The 12,045-nt window shown below is 37.2% G+C and overlaps 1 protein-coding gene across 3 annotated transcripts in view; it reads right to left on the bottom strand.

The window, feature by feature from the left end:
- PDE3A (phosphodiesterase 3A) overlaps nucleotides 1-12,045 on the bottom strand; it is a gene marked incomplete at its 5' end in the record, with an annotated part of 452,867 nt that overhangs the window by 6,844 nt on the left and 433,978 nt on the right. For all 3 annotated transcript variants that reach the window (XM_079938037.1, XM_079938038.1, XM_079938039.1), the window contains 5 exons: nucleotides 4,735-4,987; nucleotides 6,091-6,246; nucleotides 6,927-7,130; nucleotides 8,941-9,140; nucleotides 9,277-9,390. In XM_079938037.1, coding sequence (XP_079794163.1) covers nucleotides 4,735-4,987; nucleotides 6,091-6,246; nucleotides 6,927-7,130; nucleotides 8,941-9,140; nucleotides 9,277-9,390 — 927 coding nt within the window. The remainder of the gene's footprint in view (nucleotides 1-4,734; nucleotides 4,988-6,090; nucleotides 6,247-6,926; nucleotides 7,131-8,940; nucleotides 9,141-9,276; nucleotides 9,391-12,045) is intronic.

Consider the following 12,045-nt stretch of genomic DNA (forward strand, 5'->3'; position numbering starts at 1 on the left):
TACCATATGACCCAGCAATCCCACTACTGGGCATATACCCTGAGAAAACCATAATTCAAAAAGAGTCACGTACCAAAATGTTCATTGCAGCTCTATTTACAATAGCCCAGAGATTACAACCTAAGTGTCCATCATCAGATGAATGGATAAAGAAGATGTGGCACATATATACAATGGAATATTACTCAGCCATAAAAAGAAACGAAATTGAGCTATTTGTAATGAGGTGGATAGACCTAGAGTCTGTCATACAGAGTGAAGTAAGTCAGAAAGAGAAAGACAAATACCGTATGCTAACACATATATATGGAATTTAAGAAAAAAAATGTCATGAAGAACCTAGGGGTAAGACAGGAATAAAGACACAGACCTACTAGAGAATGGACTTGTGGATATGGGGAGGGGGAAGGGTAAGCTGTAACAAAGCGAGAGAGAGGCATGGACATATATACACTACCAAACGTAAGGTAGATAGCTAGTGGGAAGCAGCCGCATAGCACAGGGAGATGAGCTCGGTGCTTTGAGACCACCTAGAGGGGTGGGATAGGGAGGGTGGGAGGGAGGGAGACGCAAGAGGGGGAAGAGATAGGGGAACATATGTATATGTATAACTGATTCACTTTGTTATAAAGCAGAAACTAACACACCATTGTAAAGCAATTATACTCCAATAAAGATGTAAAAAAATAAAATAAAATGGGTAAAAGACAAAAACAAAAAGATAGGGTCCCTATCACCGATCTCTGTGGGTAGGAAGGAGCCTAACTTCAATAAGCACCAATTAGCAAACAAAAATGGCCTAATCACATTGACCAACTCCCCTTTAAGATCCTCAATACTTTTTCCTTAGCTCATTCCAGCGTGTAAAAACTCTCCTGCCTTTGTTTTCAATGGAGTTGAGTCCAATGTCTCTCTCCTATTTTAATAGTCTTGAAGAAAGTCTTCCTTACCATTTTTAACAAGTATGCAGTGCAATTTCTCTCTGACACATCAAAGTGTGGCAACATCAGGTACTCAACCTGTGAGGGAGTAGATAAGACTTTTTCCAAAGGACATGACATTTGAGCTGAGAGGTAAATTATGAGAATTAAATACATTGGGTGGAGAACGGGCTGGCAGCATTCTAGGTATGTGAGGGGCATGTGTACAGGCAGAGGGCACGGGGCCCTGGAGCATAACACCAATTTCTTCAATTATAAGATTCTTAACAAGGGCAATATATACATAAAATAAAATTGAAAAAAAATCTGAATTCTTTCTATAGAAATCAATAAAATATATTAATCCATTCGATTTTTAAGAGCAAACCTTTAAAATTACTTTTCTCTCAAAGCTATCTACTTGTCTATTTCCACATTGTTTTTATTGTAGTGAAGTTCAATCTTTACATGTTAATATACTTTTTAACCTAATCCTTTGAGTCAGGCGAGTTACAGATGATCACTGGGTGAAGGATGGACTTGAATCAGTCACAGCACATGCTCTACTGCTCAAGGTGATTATTCCATCCAAAAGTTATACAGGTTCACGGTAGTGCGTTCACAGGGAAGAAGCTAACAAAAGCTCAACTTTTCTCTTTTTCCTTTTGGGGCAGCCCCCATGAGAGCAGCTGTTCTCTTATTAATGCTGCTAAACCTCTCTGGAATTAAACTGAATAAGGTGACGTAGAAGAAAGTTTGTACCAAATAAATTTGCGTAGATTAGAGTCTGCAGGTGGTCTAAAACATGCCTGTATTGAGAGCCAAATTGTTCAGCACTGGAACCTTTTGAAATGAGAACAAAGATCCTTTCATTGCTCAAACTCTAAATGCAGCTTAGTACTTCATTAGAAACCTCTTAGTTTGCTGTAGGAATCTTTCAAATTTAATTATGAGGTGGGGAAAAATGCCTTCTTTACCCAGGATACCATATTGAAATATCTTATTCTGTGTTTCCTGAGAGACCTCCAAGTTTTGCAAATTGCTGAAATTATCAGTGCATATTTAATTTACATTTTTTTCTGAAATCTAAGTTTCAGGTTAAATCAAGTTAACCATCTCAGTCAATATGAATCCTGAAATTAAAATTACTAAGAGTCAATAACACTGGAGTTAAAACAAGGAGACCTGGGTTTCCTTTCTGGTTCTGCGGAATCCGCCTACACCTTGGGTTGTCAAACTTCTGAGCCTCAGTTTCGACTTTTGTAAAATGAGGCAGCTGAACTGCATGATCACTGATTCCCCTTCCATTTCTAGAATTCTGTTATTCCACGTGGCCAACTTTTACTAGATACTAACACTGCCCAATATTTATCATTTTCTTTGCTATAAAGGCATAGTTCAAATATAATTTTCCAAAAGCTATGGTTATCAAATCATTGTTGATGATGTTTTAAATTTGAACGTAAAGGTGACCAGTTGACTTTTAGAAGCCATTAGCAAACAGAATCCACAGAATTCTCATTCCTGCTTTAGTGAGCTTGATTAAAAATGGGAAGGTCAGTAGAGTAACACACCAGAATCTGAGAGTCAGTATGGCCACCCAACCCTACAGAACAGAGACAAATCGAATATTTGGTTGGTTGTTGTATTTGCTGCTAAAGCCAGTGCTGACGAGTTGAGCCTGTTAAACCTCCTGACCTGGGTTCTTCAATTCCTGATGCCTAGATTATGTATGTGTTGCTTCAATGTATTTGAGTTCAAATAGCAAGCAAGTAGGGCCCACGGGAACAAAGCTTTCCCAGAGGCTAAGCTGACCACACTTTCCAATAACATTCAGTGGAAAAACTGTCCAGTCCTTAGTCAGACAGCAAATTACCTGGCTCTTTGAATGAAAAAAAAGTAAAAACGTAAAATTCATGCATGTTTATTAAATGAGAAAATGAATGATCCATGAATCCTATCTTGGCTCCTGCCCCTGAGTCCCAAGATCAGCACAAACTTTTTAATAGACATCTTTTGATAAGCATCAGAGGAATAAAATAAAATTACTTTGATAATAGAATATTGAAGGAAAACAACTTTTGATTTTCCTCCCATTCTGTATAAAAGTTAATATACGGGTTAGACCTTAAGCAAAAGTCTGACCTAAAGCCAAACTTGCCCCGTCTCACCAGTCTATGGTTACTAATGAGTTCTTTATCTCTGCTTACGTGAGCTTACGACAAGGCACTTATATGAGGGCAAAATAGGTTAATACACACGTTAGAATATCTCTTTACCTAGATGGCCAAATGAACGAAGTCGTGCATTTCCCTGACTGTGCTAAAAAAAAAAAAAAAGGGAAAAAGTGATCCTAATGTCTTTCATTGGTAATATTTTTGGTAAGGGCCTTGAAAAATATCAATATTAAGACTGAACTTCCTTTATGAAGGTAGATAGGAACCACGTACTATACTCCCATGAACATAGGAACAGTATTTGTGCAATATCACTGTAAGGGTTATTGGTTTTCCTAATTATGCTATTAGGGCTTCCTCCCTATGGCAGGAGAAACAGTGGAGAATATTTCAAGATGTGAAGAAAAATAATCTTGATTTTATAGACAATTAAGTTGAACAGATTAGAACGGCTACATGATGCACTCCAAATCAATGACGAGATGTGACCACTTCTCACTGTCACTATTGCCACTACCCTGGTCCAAAGCCACAGTCATCTCTCACTTGGATAATTTCAACAGCCTCTTAACACACTGCCCTGCTTACACCCTTGCTCTTACCCCAAACTCGAGAATATTCTCAATGCAGCAGTTGAAGCAATCCAGTTAAAACATAATTTGAATCAACTAAGTCTTCTGCTCAAAACCTCTGATGGCTTCCCATCTTACTCAGAGTAAAAGCCAGACTCCATACTGTGACCTGCAGAGCCCTACCTTCTAACCCTCCATCATCTCAGTCCCCACTCCCTAGCCCCCTTCCTCTGCTTCAGCCTCCCAGCTCTCCGGACGCTCCTTGAACACCCAGCCAGTGTCCACGTCAGGACCTTTACACGGTTTGCTTTCCTCTCTCCTTGAAATGCTTTGTCCACATCTCTTTCCATGGATCACTCCTTCCCTTGCTTCTTTCAGGTTTAAAAAAAAAAACTCTCTTATTTAGACCGTCCGTGGCTATCCTAAGATTTTAATCTTTCTGCACAATATTTCATATCCTTCTTATTTTTCATTTTTATTTTTAAACTCTAGCATTTATCAGTACCTAACATATTACAGATTTACTGATTTGTCTTTCTTAGTGTCTGCTGACCCCACTGGAATATAAGTCTAAAAGGGCAAGGATTGATCGATTTTTCTTTTTTTTTTTTTGTCTGATTTGTTCATGGCTCTGTCTTTACAGTCTAGAAGAATGCCTGGCACAGAATAGGTGCTTACTAAATATTTGATGAATGAATGAGTGACTACTACCTCTTACCACTTTAGCACCTCCCTCAAAGCAAGCCAGGAAGAGTCTATGGCTGGTCTAGATAGTACCTGAGATTCCTCAAGCATTCAGATACTCTGAAAAATAGGCTTTGATTACTTAATTGTCTTACTTCATAACAGAGAACATACCTTTTTATGAATACAGTATTACAATAGATTCCACAGTCTGTAATTTCCATTATCATGATATTGGGGAAGGGGGAGTATTCATAATCACCGCAGCAGGTGATATTTGGACTCAGCTATGAAATTCACGAGGAGCATCAAACTTATTATGAACCTAAGTAAGAAAACAATCCTAGGAGAAGCACATTCGAGAGAGATTCTATAACTTACTTGGAGATTCACTATTTTTACAGGTTTCCTCTTCGTTTGGTGCTTCCTCCTCCTCTTCTTCTGGGTCATCGGTGTCTCCTGACTCATCACTGTCTTCCACCCATTTCCCTGGCATCAGTCCTGCTGAATCATAGGAGTTGCAGAGAGGACCCACAATGTGCGAGATGAAGGATTCCTGAAGGTTGGCCAACTGAGGAGCAGAACGGTCCATGAAAGGGCTTATTGGTAACCCGAGGCTGGCCTCTTCATCACCCTAGAAATAGGAATGTAGCAGGAACAGTTAACTAGAAAGGCAAACGACAAGGAAAGTGTAAAATACAAATATAGTCACCATTCCCTTGGCATCTAAAATTTGCAAATATGCAAGAACCCAGGCATACGTGTGAACTCTTTCTTTCCTGGACTGCTAAGAGATTTTCCCCACATTACTAAGATTCCTATCGGACTGCTTTGCTGCCATTTACCAGTTTGGTAATCTTGAGGGTTTGGTTTTTGACCAAGGGGAAATACAAGAAATGGTTTAATGTCTAAGTAGATGACCTTTCTCATGACACTAGTCATTGTTCCTTATATTAGAGTATAAGTTAGAATATAAATGCAATGCTGAATATAAAAGGCAATGCTGGATATAAACATCCAACAAACAGATAATCTATCATGTTTTCCTTTTGTTTTGCCTTGGCTGCCAGGAATTTTAAAGTAACTTATTCCTCAATTAAAGTTGCTACCTCAACCCGGCTTTGGGTTGAATTATGTCTTCTGTGATTATATAGTTTCTGATATTCTTATTTATGTTTAACAGTACTACTGTATAAGTGTTTACTTTGAACTGATTCATTTCTAGAAAAAAAAAATCAGATTGTAAACCAGAAGTTACCTAGCAACATTAATGAAGGAATTACACCAAAATATCAACAATGATTATGCCTATGTAGCGGAATTATTATAACTGGATTTTCTCTTTCCTTTACATTTTTTCTATATTCAGTATTTCAGGATTGATTATGAATTTATTCCAAGGAAAGGCAATACCTTATTTTCTAGAAAGCACAAACATTTATTTTAAATATAAGTCCTATCTATAATGCTCAAAAAAGTTCTTTCTAATCTTTAACAGTGTCCAGGGAAAGGCGATGTATTACTTAATACTTGCAAATAACTTTATCTTAGAGTTTTTACGCTTACAGTTTAGTCCAATTTTTGTCATTTTTTTAATCCTCTGATTAAAATTGGCCAGTGCCTTTTCTGATGGCAGCATGAATATGCAATAGACTGATCGCGCTTCAGCTTTTGGAAGCTTTAGGGAATTTATGAGCTGCCTCAATAAGGATTAAGAGAAATAGTTAAGTTAGTTACCTGTTCATAAAATTCATTGACGATACCCTCTGTCCACTGAAGATGGAGCTCTTTAAACTTAGCTGGCCCATTGATATCAGCCAACTTTATACACATTTGACAAACCAGCAGACGATCATTTTCATTGGTCCAATCTATTCCAACTTCATCATTCACCTGTTTGAGGGACAAAGTTAAAATGGGTTCTGATGCAATGAAAGCAAAAGTTGAACAGGAGAATAAACAACAGAATATTGATTGTCTTCCTACCATGTGCAGGTTAGAATGCCAAGTAACGAGAAACATCTCAGCTGTTTCAAATAATGTTATTGGCTTAAATAAATTAATAGTAAAATAGATCACCAAAAAAAGTAAAATAACAAATGATGGATAATTATTATTCAATTAATTGAAAAGAAATGCTATTTAATATTAACATAGGTTTTAAATTACTATTAAAATAATGTGGCTACAAATAAGAAATTTTGAGTTAATATTTGGGCATTTATGTTTGAGGTATGAAATTCTGCTTCAGGTTTTTGACCTTTACTACTGCCAGGTAATTTCTGTTAGCATTCCATGGAGATGAGAGCAAATTAAATCAAACAGAAACACAACGATAGTTAGAATTCTATTATTTCTCTGTAGTGCAAAGTATAATCTATACTGACAGCACCTCAACGTATCAGGTTTCCAGGTTAGGACCAATGCCTAAATATCGGCTTCTGGTTAAACATTTCATTGCCTCTCATTTTCACATTTGACATATATGAGGTGACAGCAGTGAGTTCAACACTTTGATTCCATGACTTCTTTCAATGTGGCCAGAAAATGAAGACTGGTACAAATCTAGTTACCTTGGCATTAAATTTGGCTACGAAGTCAAAGTGTTTCTTCAGGTCAGTGGCCAAAATTGCTTCAATGACAAGGAAACGGAAATGCTTAAATTCCACATGGTCAAGGTTAACTAAGAAGTTATATTCCGGCCGGGACATGAAAAGATTCCACGCAGCAGCTGCATGATGGTTCTCCAAAACTGAACGATCGTTATAGAGCACCGCCTAGGCAAAGACGAGAGTGAAGAGTTCAACTTTTTAAATTAAAAAACAAAAATAAATGAGAATATGCAAAGCTTTTGGAATCCGCTTTTATCAGGGAACACAGGAATGTAATCTCGTGGCAGCCAGTTATTAAGAAGCACTTACTGCTGTACATTGTTTACTTTTCTGGGTTAAATTTCCTTTTTTGTAAGATAAAGTTCATTTCCTTGAAACGTTATTTCATTTCCTTGAAACTTTATTTCAGATTCTTGCAATTGAAGGGCTTAGAGTTAGCTTTTATCAGATTATTATTATTATTTTGCAGGGCACAGGAATTTAACCATTAAAATATGCAAATATACTAATATTCCTAAGAAGTAACTCAGTTACTTCCCACATCTAGAATGACTGACTTCCTTTTAGTTAAATACATATAACTAATACAGAGGAATGGAATCCCTGAGAAGCCCATAATTCAAAAGATTCTTACCCCACAATCAGCCATAGGAAATATCACCCCCTGTCTACTAATTGAAAGTATATAGTAAATATCTACTTGTTTGAAATTCTCTAGTAATGCTGAGGGATGCTGCAAAGGAAAAGGAAGTTGCCTAAAAAATGCTTGGAGACTAGTGTGGTAGATTTAGATGGAGGGGAAAAAGGGTATAAGGACAAAAAAGACCAAGGACATGAAAATTGATATTTTGTGAATATTAATAAATATTAATTTATCATTGCTTGCTGATCCGTAATCATTAATCACAGTGGAGAGGCTGGGAATAGGTTGTGTCGTGAGATACCAAGTGAGGCAACTGAAAATGCATGCGTGTGTAGGAAAATTGAATGGTATATGGTGTTGGCAAAAGGATTTGCTTATCTTTAGGGAAAATATACTCTGGTGTATGAACGGCACAGTGAAAGAAATTACAGTAAGCAGTGAGGGAAAAAATCAGGATATTTGTATTGTATACAGATTGGAAGAAAATTCTAGACTAGTCTATAAGAGAGGGTGTGGAAATGGAGGAGAATGGGGAAAAAGACAAAAAGCAAACGTGACCAAAAAAAAAAAAAAAAATACTGGACCAGATTGGCCTCTAGATCCTCCAGAAAGAAAAACAAGATCTTGGGATCTTTAGTAACGTGGGTCCAGCTGGTTAAATCAAGGAGAAGCTTATTAAATTTAATTATATAGATGGAGTTGCCTAAATACTTAGTGATTAATATTGGACTTTAATTTACATGCCAAGATGAACTTCTTTAAAGTTACTGTTTTTGGAGTACTATGTTCAGGTAAAAAATTTCCCTTAGGTGAATGAAATAAATTGATTTTTAATTCTTCCTAACCAATAAAAATGCCATAAGAATAGTAATTGTTATAATGAATATAGCTCAAAGGAATGGGATTTATATCCAGAGGAGCCTTACATTCTTAATAGTCTTAAATTTATATCCAAAGAAACCTTTAATTCTTAAATTAGAGAACCAAGAAAGATTTGGTTCTCTAATCTTTTCAGAAAGAAACTTTTGTATAGGTCAGATTTTCTCTGTTGGGGAAGTTCATTAACATGAATTCAAGCGGTTTTTCTTCCTAAGAAAATTGAGAAGGGATCCCCATGGGTGATAAAGTTGCATATGCACCATTGATGACTTAGAACAAACCATGATACCTTTTCAAAATGAGCATGGTCTCTAAGAATTTTATCTCAGGGCTAAATATAAACAGGCACCACGTGAATATGAGCTAAAGTGAAAGTCAGATTTATCAAATTAATTTTCTAAAGAGAAATCTCAAAATTGAATTATTTCCTCTGATCAAAATTGAAAGATTTACCTGAGGGGCACTAGTTGCAACCAGGAAAGCATTAGTCCTTCCCGGGTGATCAAAATCATGCATGGCTGCAGCCACATACAGGGCCATCAACTCCAAGGCAGGGATATTTCCAGACAAACATCCGTATTTATCATCTGGCACGTTACACATTTTTGAGAATACATATCCCATATGTCCATGTGTAAACCCACTGTCAGAATCTGAGAAGAGACAATGAAGATAATAGAGCTTTTAAGAAAGTATTAAACTGATATCATTTGTCTTGATTTCCTTTTTAAAAAAAACACTCTTCTGTTCCCATAATTTACAGGGGAGCACAGAGGGACTTCATACTACCTGAATCGCTTGCTGATCCGTGATCATTAATCACAGTTGAGAGGCCGGGAATAGGTTGTGTCGTAAGATACCAAACAGCGTGTAAGACATCGGTGGCATGGATTCTGTTATGGTCTGTAACCAATGCAAAGGAACAGTCATTCATCTGTGAACGCCGGGGTCCGAGGACCAAGAGTGCCACCTACTGGATAAAGAGTTTAGTCCTCCCATTTTAATACCCCAGTGAAAGACAGCCAAATATTCTAGGACAAATACTCTGTGATTACTCTTCCATTCCTCGGTAACATCGAGAGTAACAAGAAAAAAATACAGCAATAACATTCATTACACATAAAGATGTCTGAAATGAAAAAAAATCTGTCTAGAGTCTACCAGAAACCTAACATATGTAGGAAATGCACTCTCTGAATCCACTGTGATGTTTACCCTTGTTCTTATTCCCATGTTCCTGTATAAAACTACACAGAGGACTGGAATAAAAGACCCATGATATACTTAACCTAGATCAGACCAATGGTCTATACCACCCAGTATTTCATCTCTGATAAAAAGCATCTAAATATAATTTGTGAACTGAACATAGTATTTTTCTTCTGTATCAAACGTAAAACACTGTAATAAAACGAATCACACATTTTTTATATGTATACTAAATCCACAAAGCAAAAGCAAAAGCAAAATCGATAATGTTCTCTGATCTAGAAATTCTAACTTGGGAATAAAGTTCTAGGAAATACCTAAAGAGGAAAAATTAAAACCTCTTTGTATAATAGTGTAGGGAGTTGAGCCATTCCGAAGAGTAAAAGCTAAGGGGGAACCAAATCTCCTAGTTATAATGTCATTACCATGGGAAGGGGGTCCTATTTTCACATGTGCAGTTCAGCTTCTAGGGAACCATGACCAAAGGCCCACTGTGCTCTTGGCTCACCTTTCTCTGTGCAATTTTCCCATGTTTTCCTCTTGTTTATCTGGCCTTTCAAAATACTTCATTGATTGGTATGCTTTACCCTAAATATGCTATCTTTACACATTTTATTCCTAATGACCAACCATGATACAGTTTCCTTCTCTAATGTAATAGATTACATCTCTGAATAATACTCAACAGATGAGAAGCAAAAACAGAAGAGAACAAGCAGAATGATAGTGGGAATTTGAGAGAAACACCTGTTCCCTGGTCGGGGAAGAATGAAGAAACTATGACATCTGTGGTGTTGGTGGCACACAGGAGAATGCGGGAAGACGATGCCTATGTTCCTACATTTCTGGAACTATTAGGAGTCAGTCTTTAAGCTAAATCTTGGGTGAACACTCCAGGAACTCACTGAGGGGCTGTGAGGTCTTTAGTGGATGTCTTCAGAAGAGCTTTGAGAAGCAGATCTCCTAGGCTCCCCAGGGGTCAACAGCAAAACCTGTTCACAGTCACTGCCAGAGGTGAATGCGGATATTACCTAGTTTCCAAAGAACAATTTTATTCAAACTGGAGTCTCTATTTCTGTATATGGACTATCTCAAGTGATTTAAGACAATTACATTTTATGTCTATACCTGTGCCATGTACGAAGTTGATCACGGTAGAAGTTTCTCGATCTACGACAGATCTTTGTCTCTGCTCTGACATTTACTACCTGTGTTACTGAGTGAGTGACTTAAAACTTTAAGTCTCATTTCCTTATCTTAAAAATAGGGAGACAATAATAGTGCCTATTTCATAGTCCAATTGTGAGAATTACAGAAGGGAACCTATTTTAAAGTGGCTGGTATATAGGAAGCTTGCCATTGATGTAAATATCATTCACATAAAATACATGATTGCTCTTAAAACAAGATGACAGATTAGCACAGATGACCTGTTTTCTTTCAAAATCAACGCTGGGTTTGTAAGAATAGAATTGAAGAGCTAAAATAAAAACTATGCTAAGCCCTGGGCGAGGGAGAAGGCAGTGATGACCTGGTAGAGGAAGAATATGCAGCCTGGTCAGAGAGTGTCTGGGGCTATGCTGGGAGGGAGCTCCTGGGTTAAGTTCTTTTCCCTTGTGGCAAGCTGGGAAGATTACTGTGTGGATGTAATTACCATTACCATTGCAAGTCAGGGAAACCTGCGCTTGTGCCCAGTATCACAAGGGTGGGTGGGTGTTAGTATCAGGGTGCTGGCCGAGCCTCTTTGGGGTGAGAAATAGACAATACCACGTACAGGTGAACTTGTTGCTCTTGAGTTATCCTGCTTCCTGCCCTGTTCCTCACCCCAAGGTCCAGGTCCAGAAGGTTTGATAGGTAAGTTTTATAAACTTGCAATGAACAATTGAAATGATTTAGTGCTGAAAATGTACAAACAAGAAAGCGGCCAAACACATTTTATACGTCTAGTATCATCTTATAAAACCTTTTTTCTTTAAACATTTTTGGTGTTTTAGAGATTAGTATCATCTTGATTAAAAAACTAGGGAAAGACAGTATACAGGAAAGAAAAATTCCTCCTTTTACTTTTGAGTATAGGTTCAAAAGTACTAAATAAAACAATAGCTAACGAAGCCTAACTCCATTTAAATACATACATATATTTATAGATGATAGAGATACAGTTTGGCAGGTGTAGCTCTAAAATAATTATGTTGTCACTATCACTTAAGTAGGATGGAAAAACCATCTGTCTTTAAGTAGTCATTAACATGTCTGTTCAACAAATATTTACTTCGCACGTACTATGGGCAAATACTGTGTCAAGTGCTGGTATCACTGTTGCTCTTGCCGTTAATTCTCTGGGGACCA

This window comes from Stenella coeruleoalba (assembly GCF_951394435.1).
Source record: "Stenella coeruleoalba genome assembly, chromosome: 11".
NCBI classification, from domain to species: Eukaryota; Metazoa; Chordata; class Mammalia; order Artiodactyla; family Delphinidae; genus Stenella; species Stenella coeruleoalba.